We start from the raw sequence: 14,745 nt of genomic DNA, 5'->3' as shown, positions 1-14,745 counted from the left end.
TTTACACGGGAGAAATCCCGAACAACCAAAGACATACACACACACACACACACACACACACACACACACACACACACACACACACATATGGCTAGCAATGATCATATTTATAGCATGTGGAATTGCTATACATAAAGTTGTTTTTATAAAGAATTAATAAAAACTAATAGCAACCATAAAGCAAAATTGGTTCTTTTCCTGCAGGAAGAAGTAAGTTAATGTCTACTGGGGTAAGGGTGAAATCTCCAATTCATGTTTTCTTCCTTTTCCATTAGGAGTTTGATCCTGAAGAATTTTACTATCTTTTGGAAGCTGCAGAAGGCCATGCAAAAGAGGGGCAAGGCATTAAAACTGACATCCCTAGATATATCATAAGTCAACTGGGTTTGAATAAGGATCCTTTGGAAGGTATGATAATTTAATAATCACAACTGATTTTTTTTATTCTGCCCATTTTTTGGTATTACCATTTTTATTCATTTTGTATATTTCAAATATGTATCTAATGCATCATGGGATTTTAATTCCAAACTGCTATAAAATAATAAAAGACCTTTGTTAGACAAAATAAATTAGAAGATTAAGCTCATTCTTTGTTCATCTCAGAAAATAATTGATGAGTTAGTTGGGGATTAATATCAAATTTTTCAAAGAAGGAATATTGGGGCAAGATGTTTGACAATGTTGTCAAAGCTGGAATGAATGAAAATTTAGTCAGATTGTAGGCTATGATGATGAAGCTTGATGTAAATCCAGTATTATAGTAGAACACATCAAAGCATTAACATAAAATAATTGGGGTATTTTTTAATTATCTTCACGTAGAAACCTGAAATAATTTATTAGACAATTAATGAAGTAGAAGTACAAACTGAAAAACAAACAAAAACATCTGTCTCATAAAAATAAACTAGTTTCATAATAAAATTGAATGTAGCACAAATGCATTTGACTTTGTGCATAATCCCTTAACTCAGAATCATGAATATTTCTCAAATTGAATGTTTATATTTTGATCTAATGATTTATATTATTTGCTATTATGGAAATAGGTATCCATAACAATATAGTTTTATTTGTATGTAATGTTCAATTAGTATTAGCAATAGTTTGTTGAACAAGCAATAGTGGCTTTATGGGTTTATAAATTATACTAGGGCAAAACAAATTGCATTATCCAGGTTTATCTATCATACCTGAACCATAATATCTTTATTTTCTTTCTTCTTGCATCCTAAATGTTTAAAATCAATCACAGCTTCATGTTGTTTTGAAATTAGAGAAGGTGCAAATTTGTTTTGATTGTTTTTACATTCCCAGAATTTCAACCACAATGTCTTTATTTGTGCATTCTTAAAAGAAAATGTGTTATGTAAGTCTGAATGTCATGCAGCCTATTTATCCCACATTGTAGCATCACATTCTAATAAAGAATGTAAATTAAATATGGTAATCTACATGTTTTAAAATAAAGATTTGAATAACACTTATTCCGAAATTAGTATATTGACTATTTCACCTTTTATATTCAAGAAGGTATCGTTGATCAATCATTTTTACATGCTTTAGAATGAGCCAAACAAATATATGTCTAGGTAAATACAATTTTTCAGGGCAAAATGAAATTAGGTTTAACTGAATTATGGTCCTTAGTTATTATAAATTGGCTATATACATATATGATAATTGAAACAACAATTAAAATACTAACAAGGGAGTATTCAGTTTTTCTCTAGGATCAATATAAATTAAGTACTGCTTTATTTGTTGTGCTATATTATGGGAACTTCATAGTATCCAAGCCTACAGCTGCTGATTTATGTTATGAAAGCACATTTTAAAGAAGGACATTGATTTTTTCCCGCCCCAGTTATAATACATTTCTTTGCTTCCAATGGAATTTTCCAGTAATTGGACTTAAAATTGCATCCTTTACTTTTTTGTCCATTAGGTATAGTTTCTCTTCAAATAAATTGATGCATGCAGTTTTAACAGATAATGCTAGATAAAACTATTTTGTACCCAAAGCAATAAATAGCAGATTCATCATTTATTGGAGTGTGGTCATTGTATTTCAGAAATGCTCCCCAGGTTGAAATTTTTTCCTGTGGCTTTTAGATTAAATTTTTACCTTTTTGAATTATGACTCTTTAGAAATGGTTTAAGTCAATAAAGTAAAAAAGCAGATGTTTAATGGTATTTAGATGAATTTTAAAAAATGTCTTCAGGCGTTGCAAAATGTTTCCTTAGCTTTCAGCTTCAAAAGCTGACTTGGTTTTATTCTATTACTACCTACTGTTTACAAATAATACGTACTTCTCAGATAATTTTTTAATTCAAAACTAGGATACATAACTGAATCACTTTGATTTTCTATTTATGAATATAAATATGGGATTGACAAAACTGTCAAAGTACATTACAATGGTTTGGTTTAAACAAAATGAAAAACAAACCAAAAGCTGTTTCTCACAGCAGTTCTTTAATAAAATTTCACTTTTATATTGATAGTAAAGCTAATCTCAAGTTTTATGTTTTTGTTCTAAGTGTCCTTCATCTTACATAAAAACATGCTGGGTTTGATTTGAAAGAATACCCCGCAGGCATGTTTGACTTAGGTTGTTATAAATTTGTAAGAAACTACATTTTGGATTATGAATGTTATATTTGCTATGATAAGATCTTTCCCTTTGTACTTTCAGCTTCAAAGTCAAATAGATGTTTGCCAGTGTTTATAATTGCGCGTACAGGTAGAACTCTGTTAATGATGGTCACTGGTATCAGAGTTTCCATCGCTAAATAATGTCATAAAGGGCATCAGATGATTGCATTGCTTAATGATGGCATTCCCCTATTGCCATTGTTCAGAAAAAATCAGAGATCATTAAGGGAGACTCAGGCAGCTTACATACAGGCCAGCAGAGAACTAAAATATGGTGTAGGGCATGCATAAACCGGGGCCAGGAGTGACTGCTGCTGGGTGGGGAGGGTGTGCAAGTTTCCTACAAGGTACAAGGACTAGCTGCTGCCAGGCAGTGAAGAGTGTGAGTGACTTACCACAGTGACTTGTGACCTTCTGTGCCAGATTCCCAATTGATTTCGCTTGTGGAAAGCTGGCAGGGAAATTCACAAATGACAATCATGTAACAATGGAATATTGATCCTGAGGATTCCAGTGATGGTTACACATTTTCTCTTTTTAGTGCCGTTGTAACTTTTGACTGGCTGCTGAACACACAAGTTGAGGAATACCTGTACACATCCACAAAATAAAATTATTTATTTTTTAAAATTTCTGCTTCTGCATTTATTTCTGTGACTAAAAGATTTAAGATTTATATTGACTGTTTCCCTATGACTATCATTGTGTTGCACCTTATGACTCTTGATGAATATATATTTTCTTTTATGTACACCAAGAGCGTACGCACCAAGACAAATTCCTTGTGTGTCCAATCACACTTGGCCAATAAAGAATTCTATTCTATTCTATTCTGTTCTATTCTGTTCTGTTCTGTTCTGTTCTGTTCTGTTCTGTTCTGTTCTATTCATTGTAAGGAAATCTGTAATGCAATAACAAAGTTTGAAACACAGACATAATCTACATAGAGATTTTCATATACATTCTTTTTCTAGTCATGTGAATTATTGGATAAATATGAGGAGATTAGAATGAGGCACAGATCACTTCTGCTGGTAGATGACTTCTGATGATCCCCAAGGTCTGTTGACAGAAATGTGTCCTCACTGCTTTCCTGTCCAAAATACACTCTTGAGGAAGTGATAAAGGGATAGAATTGGTGTAGCAAAAAGGGGCCCATTTATGCAACATCCAGGAACACCCTTCATTGCTGACAGTTAGATCTTGCTGATATCCAAACAAAAGAAGTCTAAAAAACCAAGTCTTTATTTCCTTTCTGAGCTGCACCCATTCTAAAATAATTCATTTAAGATGATGATGATGATGATTGTTCAGTTGTGACCGACTCTTGGCGATTCTATAGGCCCTGCCTCTCCACATCTTCTGATCTTGAAGATATAGATTGGTTATTTCTAATCATTTCTCTTTCTGCTAACTTGCCATGATTGCATGTTGTATCAGCATCTGGTAAACCAGCATAGGATTAAGATTGATAGGTAGCTTTTATTGAAGAGACATGGGAACATTTTTAAAAGTTTCAAATCTTTATAATTACTGTAATCATGTTAATTACTTATATCATAAATAAAAGAAAAAATAGTTCATACTTAAGATTGTATCTGCTGTTTCCACCAATAGCTTCTGCAGAACAGAAACTACTGGTGGAAACATTCTGAGATTACAATGGAAAGTATGGGAAAGATAAACAAGAATATATCTTGTGTGACTATAATCTTGGGATTTCTGCATTTGGCAAGCATGAAAGTCAAATCTATTATTTTCTTTAAAAGGAATATAAATATTTAGACATATCTTAAATTTTTAAAACATTTCATTCATTACATGTTTGCTGCAAGTGAATTAGTAGAAATGTTCAGAAGGTAACAAATCAACTACTCAAATATAAAGTAGCCATATAATTTGCTAAATTTCCTGTTAAGCTGTATAATTCATTTATACATTTTATTCTAAATATGTAAGATGAAATCCTTGCAAACCAGCTAGTTATCGTTAATACTAAACCTTAAAATCTAATGATTTTTTACTTTTAAAAAAAGGCTATCAGTAATTTATGGAGCATCCTATAAATCTGTACGTTGTTTTAAGATTCCAGTGCATCAGAATTCAAAAGCCAGGGAGCAGAAATTAAACGGATTAAACTATAAATGGTAGTGATTTTTGATTCTCAATGACACAACAGTTCATTCAAGGGCTAATTTGCTCGTTTTTATATTGGTGCATTTTAATATTATGGAACCTAGTTTAACATTGATCTTAATTTAGTGGATATTGATGTGAAAAGTTGATACTACTTAAGAAGATCCTGAGTTAAGAATTTTCTTTCCATCTTAGAGACCAGGATACGGTGCATTATATAACATAACATAAAACAATACTAATAAAGCTTAACATACATAAAATGTTTTCTAAAAATCATATTCTTTTTTCTGATAGAAATAGCTCAGCTAACTAACTATGACAGTGGAGCAGCAGCCACTCCAGAAACGGATGAACCGGTCAGTATATATCTCTTGCTTTCTTGTACTTTTACTATTAAATAAATAGTTTCTGCTTTGGCTGAATTCACCCAAAATGCAAATGATATTTTTAAGATATGGGAACAATCATAATGAATTAGCTTACCCTTAATGATAAGCAACATATGTCATTGCTAAGTCAAAAACAAGCTATATTTTAGCTTAGTGTTATTTGGGAAATAGCTGATTTTTATATTCAGGTGTCATACAAAAGTAAATAAGGCAAGAGTACGGATCTGAATCAGCATATGTGTGTTCCTTAAACAACTGAAAAATTCTTGTCGTCCTACCCATGCTGCCACTTTAACATGCACTGCAGAGTACTGACATAAAAACTCTAATGCTGTAAGACAAAAAATAAGTTTAGAGTAAGCATTAAGTATTAGATGTTAATATTGATACTGTATCTCTCATCTAAAACTGATGAATGATTTTGTTATGGTTACTCTTGATGATGTTTTCTAAGTAATATCTAAAATAAAGTATGCAAATTATTAAAATCTAATGGAAATCTGATAAAATAATGGCTTCTAATATATTGCTGGGCGTTACCGAAAAGACAGTATTTATTTGATGAATGGCACTACATCTGAAAATCTGCTAACTATAATGGATTGGTTAATTGTACAGAGGATCTGTGGTGGTGCTTTTGATCACAAGGGAAAAAGATGCTTCACAATATATAGGGTTTTCACATAGACCTGCCAATAGTTAGAGAAGCTAATTGTTTTTTTTTTAATTCCAAGATGATTCCTTCATCAATTACAGCATAATTTCAAGACAAGGCAACATTTGATTTAAGGAGTTGCCAACAAGTGTTCATGCACATGTGTGCATGTTTTGAAGTTTATCTGAAACTCTGTACAACCCTAGTGTTACTGTCTGGTGTAACTAATTTTCTTCCCCTTTATTTTGAAGAATTCTAATGCATCAGTTAAACTTAAGAGGAAGCCTCGTGAAAATGATTTTGAAACTATTAAGCTGATTAGCAATGGAGCATATGGGTGAGTAAAAATAAATAAAATTCTCTGGGTTTTGTTTGTCACAATTTTATGTACCTTGGTATATTTTTCTTACTGCGCACAAAAATTGTGTTTCTTTTGGAGGAGTGCTAAAATATTGCTGCAGAAAAATGTCAGAAGAAATGTACTGAAGCCTACATACTGTTTAAAATGAAATGCGTTTGTCATTTCTTTCTCATGAAAATTGATGACCCGAGGGAGAGGGAGAGGGAAAGAGGGAATAGGTGGCCACAGTGGCTTTATAGCATTCTTCAGTGATCCTGATGAAAAAATCCCAGGTTGACAGAATGAAGTAATTGAGAGGTGAGCTAGTGGCTGTGTGAAGCACTGAATAGTGTGTGGCTGACATATAGTCATAAATCTGAAAGGGGTACTCTGCTTCATACTTCAGCTGTCAGGAAAGTATAGGAGAAATGAGAAAGAAGCTTGGTGGAATAGAGAATGGAAAAGAGAGGAATTTGCTGGTAGAGCTCAGAAGTCAGAGAGTAGGAATTGGGAGAAATGAAGAGAGACATTGTTTTAAGGGATTGGTTGAGAATGAAAACATTTCTGGAATAGGAACTGACAGCAAAAATGTCAGTTGTTTGATTGTGGTGGCAAAGAAATACGTTTTATGTGTCAATCATTAAAAATAAGTACATCCTGAGAGCTTCTGATTAAGTTATATTCTTCCCATGCCTTTCCATCAGGTCCTAGTTGTATAGAAATATTACAAAAACAACAGCCAATGTTAGCACCTAGGCTACAACATTTGTCAGGCACCAAGAACTAAGAAAGATGTGGACTTACCATATTTTTCAGAGTATAAGATGCTCCGGAGTATAAGATACACATTAGTTTTGGGGGAGAAAAACAAAAAAAAAAAATTCTGCCTCTGCCTACCAGCATCCATCAATATTCATCTGGCTAGCATCCTTGTAGCAAGCAGCCTGGTCAGCTTCAGCACATTATCGCAGTCTGATTCAGCATGCACAGCAGATTGGTGGTTGATTCAGCCTCCTGGAATACCACCAATCAGCTGTTCCAGGCTGCGGAGATCGCCACAGCCCATCGCCGCCTCCATGCGTCACGTTTTTTACCGCGGCGTGTTGCATTTTGGCCAGTTCCAGGCAGCAAGGATTACTGAAAATGAGGCGGTGATCGGAGGCGATGTGCTGTGGTGATCCTTGCAGCCTGTAACAGGTTTAAATGGAGCATGTGGAGGGCAAAAACGTGACGCGCGGAGGCTGAAAATGGCCGGCAGGTGGGTGGTGGTTTGGCAAAATTCGGTGTATAAGACTTGCCGCAATTTTCACCCACTATTAGGCTGTGTGTGCATCTTATACTTCAAAAAGTATGGTATTTCTGAGTAATTGTCATTATTGTTGCTCACCTATAAACAGAAATTTTGTTAAACTAAAGCAACTATTTACAATCACTGAGATATACTCTGGGAATTGCTGGCGAGTTGTCTTCTTAACTCTCTTTCTCCTGACCAAAACCTTCCATGCTTTTCTGCCTCTTTGCTCTCTGCTTCTTTGCTCTCTGCTTCTTTGCTCTTTGCAGCCTATTCCTCCTGGGAGGAATCCAAACTACCCTTCACTACAGATTTGCAGAATGACACTCTTCTATAACTTCCAGCAGATATCAAAATTTCAACCCCTAAGAAACATTTTGATTATGACACTGAAATTTGTACTTTATAGCTTTCAATGTTGCCAGCAACTGCAAGGCTTTGCTCAGTCACATAGAAACACAGTCTGATATTCACCTGGTGATTATATCCTCCCCCTGTAACATTGATTTGGTACTTTCTGTTCCTTCAGCTTGACAAACTGATCCTTCTCCCCTAGCATAGACCTTGTTTTTGCTTTAACAGGATTTGATTAACATTGGATTACAAGCAGTTTATTGCTGCCTTTGCTATAGAACTCCATGTTCCAAGCACCAGAGCATGAAAATGTATGGACAGGATTCTGTGGGTGTGACTTGCAGTGTTTTTGTCATGTATGTTACTTGCATGAAAACAGCCTGGAATTATCTTTACTGCAAATGAACTGTTTTTAGCACCATTGATGAAAAAGTTAACTGGTGGAAATAAGTAATAACTATTGTCCCTCCTGTGACAAAGAATACGGGTTTATCAGATCAAATAAAAGAGACTTTAAGAATTGAGACAGCAAGCAACCCTTTGTAAGGAAGGGAGTCAAAGGGACAAGCAGTCAAGAGATTTGCAATTAGAAACAAGCTACATAGAAACTATTTTGCACTGCTGGAACTTAGAAACAGCTATCAAGACTTCACAGAAGAATCAAGCTGGGCATTTTCAGAGGAAAGAATGAAGACAGCAGAACAGAAGAAAAGATCTCAGAAGGACAGAGGAGATGCAGCTGTATCCTGACAGAAGATGAAACAGTCATGGTGGTAAATAACACTACAAGGGATGAAAATAAATGTTTGTTAGCTTGACAATTGGCTTATAAAGTGTTCTGCCTGCCCAAAGCAAAGATTAGGGACTGAATAAACTTTGAGTCATACTAAAAACATAATAATAAGTTATCCCTTCTAATCCACACAGGGAAGGACTACTGCAGAGGACTGTGAATATTTATGAAGGAAGCATAAAATTCTGGGGATTTAGGTGGTGGTGTCATCCATCCTCCTTCCTTTTGGAAGAGAAGTCTTAAATGATATCATCCCACTCTGCATTAGTCAGAACCCATTTAGAATACTGTATCCAGTTTTGGGCATCACAGTTTAAAGAGAACCTTGAAAAACTAAAATGGGTTCAGTGATAGGCTACCAAGATGGTAAAGAGATATACACAGTGAAAGGAACTTAGTAAAGAGACCCCTAGATTTATAACTCCACGTGGAACCAGAACTTCCATCACTAAGCAATGTGATTGTTAAGTGAGTCATCATGTGACCATGCCCAATTTATGACCTTTTTGATGTAGTCATTAAGTGACTCACATGGTCTTTAAGTGACTTCAGCTTCTCGCTTGAGTTTCCTTGTTGGAAGCCTGCTGGGAAGGTAACAAATAGTGATCACATGACCCTGGAACACTGCTACATCATACAGATATGCTTTGATTTCAATGATTGTATGAAACAAGATACAATTTGAATTCTTGATGTACTAATGTAATTATAATTTGATTGATATAATGGAGATTAATGGGACTTAATATCTTGACTGAAGTATAGGATATAATTTGTTCAAAAAGACTAAAATCACTTAGAAAAACCACTTAATACTGTATATTAAAATGCTCAGAAATTCAAATGAATAAACCTGGTGATACTACATATCATATCTAAGTTAAAATAGATGGAAAAACAAATAAAATGAGGACAATAGCTTTTATTGCATGGCCAATCTAACAAGAAGAAATAGATAATGATTTCCAAAAGTAAACTGGAGATTTTTCAAACAGGAATTAAATAATAATGATGAAGAACTTGCATTACCCCCACATCTTTTGGGAGAGGAACTCCCAAATCATCCAATCATCATTGTTTACGGAATGTCTATCTTGCCTTACAGAGGATGGGGAAAGGTACAATACATCAGATATTCCTGACAGAATATAACTGATAGAGAAATTTAATTTAGGAAGTTGAAGTAGCATTAAAATTAGATGGAAGTGACAATGTAAATGCTGGATTGAGAATACTCAAATGTGCATTTTGTAGTTCAGAAACTATGGATTTTAATAAACTCAGAGCAATGATAATATGGTTGCCTGATAGGAAAGCCCTAATAGAAGAATGGATTTGAAATGTATGATTATTTTCCATCAACAAAGAAAATGGTATTGAATAGTATAAGTTGTAGTCCTGGACCCTTTATTTGTCTTTTTTTTAAAAAAAAAATAGCTTAGATTAATAATTGGAGATTCTTTTTATAAAACTTGCAAAAGACACAAAATTGGATTGGATAGCAAATATCCTGGAAGAATGAAACACAAATCAAAAGTTAGGAGTACAAATCAAAAGAAGCAGAATCATTCATTTTGAAAACTAAATGCACATTTACAAGTATGGGATAAAGATACTTGGGAAAAGGTTGGAATAGTAGTTGATTACTAATTTCCTGAGTAGTGTTATATAACAGTGGTCTCCAACCTTTTTGGCTTGGTGGCCCGGGGAGTGGAAGAGGTGATAGTTCTGTGCGAGCAGTAGGCACGTGCATGAGCACGCTCAGCTCTATTTGAGTAAGTGGCAGGCTTGTGTGCTTATCACTCACATAAATGGAACTTTGAGTACAAGGGCCTTCTGCTCACAAAAAAGGAGCTACATGCGTCCTCACCCACCATTTGCCCTATTCTGAATGGGCCACATCCTGATAGTGGGCTGAGGCTTAGGTTTGGGGAAGACCATGAGTGGGTTATTCATTTTTCCAAGGGTCCACATGAGAACCTGGGGCTATTGTGAAAAGCTGCTGATGCATCTCTACTACCCCTTGACCACCCCGACTGCCACCCCCAACCATTGTTGCCACCATTGCCAGCCGGACAGGGATTGTCAGAGGGCCAGATGTGACTCATAGGCCATAAAATGCTCGAGTTGTATAAGACAGACAGCTATGTAAGTTTCTTAAATAAATAAATGAATATGAGGCAGCAGTGTGACGTGGTTGCAAAAACTATATTTTCAATTTTATGGTATAGTAAGAAATATAGTTCCCAAGACATAAGGTGTAAATGTACCAAATAACACTAACTGCAAATACATTAAAATGAAAAAAACAAATAATCAGAAATCTTCTCTCTAAATAGCTAATAGCATGGGAGGCAGATTGACTTTCTAGTGAGATGCTGTTCCAAAGTGTAGTTACACCAATAGAAGAAAAGTGGCTTTGGGTCTCTGAAATGAGCAGTAGGAATAATCCTGAAGAAGAGGAGGAAGATCCACAACCACGGCAATAACCAGAAAAATAAAAACTGAGCCCAGAGTAGAATTGTAATGTAAGAAAGTGTCTCATACATGATCATCCCTTGTTTTCATGACGGTAAAGAAGAGGGTGGGGGAAGTTTATTCAGAATTGCAAGTATCTATTATTGTAATCTTATAATAAAAGTAGTATACACAACTCATGCTGTCCTAGTCTGATTTGCTTTGAAAGGCTGACACATTCATATCAGTGGTGGTGGCTCCCGGTTCTCTCTGGTTCTAGTGAACTGGTAGTAAAAGTGGCGGGAGGCTTCACCCACCCACCCTGATGTCATATTTGGCGATCTGTGCATGCGCAGAAGCTTCTGCGCATGCGTGTGTGCTCCCATTGCAAACCGGTAGGAAAGGTAAGTAGAACTCATCCCTGATTCATATGTATCAATTTGTTCAACTATTCTGTGGTGAAGAATTGCGGAATTCCAGAAAAGCATAAAGACAAATGGTTTTCTCTTATGGAGCTTTTAAATACTGCTAAGTGTTTAGAGGAAAGGCTGTTGATTCCCCATCCCCTCATATTTCTACTACTTAATGTATTTGAAATATTTCCTGAAGGCACTTCATAAAAATATATATCTTGAAACTTAAACTATAAATATTTACACAAACATCAAATTTTGAAGAGGCAAATGTGGCTTTATGGCAATGAGAACATGGTGTTCCCTAAAATAAATTATGAGGAAATACAAACAGTGGATATGTGATTTGAACTTTTGATTAAGTTAGTGTTGTTGTAATTTGAATTTTAATCGATTGTAATAATATTGGCTTGCCAGCACTGAATTATGGTATGTTCAAAGGCATGTCAGCTTCAGTTTTTTGAGTTTTCATTTGTTTGCTTTCTTTTTTCCCCCTGTATACTTTCTCTAGTCTGAAAATTAAGAAATTAAAGTAACATTAGTGTATTAATTGTGATACTACATATAGCATGAGTAAGGAGGAATCTGTTTTTTTAAACTTCTTATGCTAAATCCTGACTATAATAACAGTGTTTCCTATCTAATTGATGCCATTTTCAAGTTTATAATCAATGTGTTAATTTTAATTTATTATTTAATTATTACCTAAATTTTAAATTAATTTATTCTTAATCTATTAATGCAGAACTGGCCCAGGGGTGGTTTTGAGTGTTATAATGCTTATCTCAGCTATGAATTTTAAGATGGTTTTAATATGTTTTTATATTGTTTTACTATTTTATTGTTCGGTTGTTTTATATTGTTTTATTTATTTATAAGACATATATATATGACATAGACAGCTGTATAAATTAGAATAATAAATAAGCAATTTTTTTCTTATGTTTACAATCTTTCAACTTTCCTTTGAAACTAAACATGTATATTATTACAATTGCAATATTGTGCCATATCTTTTTTTACAAAAAATTTAATGAAATGAAACTTACGGATAATTATCAAAACATTATGGATGCTTCTTTTCTGTAGTTGAGTAGATAAATGATAAATTGGGATAGCAAGCTGCATTAAAAAATAAATTCTATTACTTCTCAAATGTTAAAATTCTCCTACCAGATTACACATCCATTTAGTATTACAGATTTTAAAATTGTAATTGATTTACTAATTCCCCATTACTTTTCTTTCCAAGTGCTGTTTACCTAGTGCGTCATAAAGAAACAAGACAGAGATTTGCAATGAAAAAGATTAACAAACAGAATCTCATTCTTCGAAACCAGATTCAGCAGGCGTTTGTTGAGCGTGATATCCTGACATTTGCAGAAAACCCATTTGTAGTCAGCATGTATTGTTCCTTTGAAACTAAACGCCATTTATGCATGGTCATGGAATATGTGGAAGGTACAGTCTTTGTTTTTGTCAAGTGCAATGTATTATAATATTGAGAAACCATAAATAAATATTGAAAATTAGAAATGTCTAATGTTTTGTCTCTTGATTTAAAAGATGACTCTCCTCCATATGTCATAGTATTTGTGTAGCAATAACAGGGCTGGAAAAGGGAGTCATAGCATCAAGTCTCTGTATGATCACAAGATTATCTAATGTCATTTTGTCTGTCATAATCTCTATTTAATTTATCTCATGGGTTATTGAGAAAAGAAATGAGAGTGGGAAGCCAAGACTAGTCCTGGTTGGTACAAAATTACCCCCAAGTCATGATGCCCATTTGTAAAGCAAAATGCTTTCTTCGCTATAGTATAATCAGCAAATTAGTGTACAATATTTTAAAATTTTAATCTGAACTAAAAAAAAAAAGAATTTCTATATAACCACATGTAAGTTTATTTTGTTTTTTGTTTGCTAACGAGGAAGTTTTGTTTTTAATACTGCCATTAGTTTGCTAGTAAGAATGCTGTGGTTGATTTTTCTGTGTGGAATAAAATATAGCAATATGCATTATGTTCTAGGTGGAGATTGTGCTACTTTGATGAAAAATATGGGCCCTTTGCCTGTCGATATGGCCAGGATGTATTTTGCTGAGACTGTTTTAGCACTGGAATATCTCCACAACTATGGAATAGTACACAGAGATTTGAAACCTGATAAGTATGTATGTAGCATGTAATTAACAGAAAATATTTACAGAAAAACTAGGAGTGTATAATATGAAGCAAAAAGCAAATGTTTGTCTTATTCTTTTTATGTAAATTCAAAATTCACAATGTGATTGCAATATTTGTTAATTATATAAAGAATGATTTATGAAATAAATTCATAATTATGATGAATATTAGTACGTATCTCAAGATATTTATGTTTATAATGTGTTCATTGATTGATATTTTATAACTTTCATTTTCAAAATTTGAATTGAGTACACCAATGCATTATAAATTTGGTGTTATGAAGTTTGATATTTAATAGTGAATAATTTAAATTGACTTTGTTTTAAAAATCTGACACAGTTTACAGATTGATAACTTTAGTTTTTTAAGGTGTCAAGTATCCTTCCATTATCCCTTAAGACTATCTTGTGATTTGATGGATCTCATTAAGCTAGTAGCACTTTGTTTTCAAAATTAAATGTACACTATGAAAAATCACATTTCAAGTGTCATAGTCATTTCAACATTCTTGCAGATAGGATGTGATTATAATAAAGGCTTAATATTAAGTGGTGATTTGAAAATACTTTTCCGTTACAACAGTAACAAAGTTGCTAATAGTTACTTATTGTTATTCTCTTTCGCAGTTTACTAGTAACATCCATGGGACATATAAAGTTAACAGATTTTGGGTTGTCTAAGGTTGGCCTCATGAGTATGACTACCAATCTTTATGAGGGTCATATTGAGAAGGATGCTAGAGAATTTCTGGATAAACAGGTAAGCAATGTTTTTCTTTCCAAAAGTTTAGCAAATTAGTTTTAATTTCTATAATAGTATTGCAAATTCCTATACAAGAGTTATCTTTATTTTTGCACTGCAGATTGTTTCAGATTTGGTTTTTCACCATTAGGGTCTATTAGTAAGATGAATGGTCTAATTGAAAGCAAGTGAGGTTGTGAAAGAGACAAATTGAACGTTGTTTTTATAAAGAATTCAGAGTCTCAGCAGAGTACTTGTGGAACTCATGATGCATTGTACAATCAAGGATGCTAAAAATCCTAGCTATGGCCCATTTCCCTTT

At 33.9% G+C, this 14,745-nt stretch overlaps 1 protein-coding gene across 5 annotated transcripts in view; it reads left to right on the top strand.

The window, feature by feature from the left end:
- MAST4 (microtubule associated serine/threonine kinase family member 4) overlaps positions 1-14,745 on the top strand; it is a 231,976-nt gene that overhangs the window by 185,971 nt on the left and 31,260 nt on the right. For all 5 annotated transcript variants that reach the window (XM_058169501.1, XM_058169502.1, XM_058169506.1 and 2 more), the window contains 6 exons: positions 276-408; positions 5,096-5,157; positions 6,097-6,182; positions 12,746-12,954; positions 13,524-13,662; positions 14,309-14,441. In XM_058169501.1, the coding sequence (XP_058025484.1) occupies positions 276-408; positions 5,096-5,157; positions 6,097-6,182; positions 12,746-12,954; positions 13,524-13,662; positions 14,309-14,441 (762 nt within the window). The remainder of the gene's footprint in view (positions 1-275; positions 409-5,095; positions 5,158-6,096; positions 6,183-12,745; positions 12,955-13,523; positions 13,663-14,308; positions 14,442-14,745) is intronic.

The sequence above is a fragment of the Ahaetulla prasina genome, chromosome 2 (genome assembly GCF_028640845.1).
Source record: "Ahaetulla prasina isolate Xishuangbanna chromosome 2, ASM2864084v1, whole genome shotgun sequence".
In the NCBI taxonomy this organism is placed as follows: Eukaryota; Metazoa; Chordata; class Lepidosauria; order Squamata; family Colubridae; genus Ahaetulla; species Ahaetulla prasina.
This window is presented reverse-complemented; position numbering and strand designations above follow the sequence as displayed.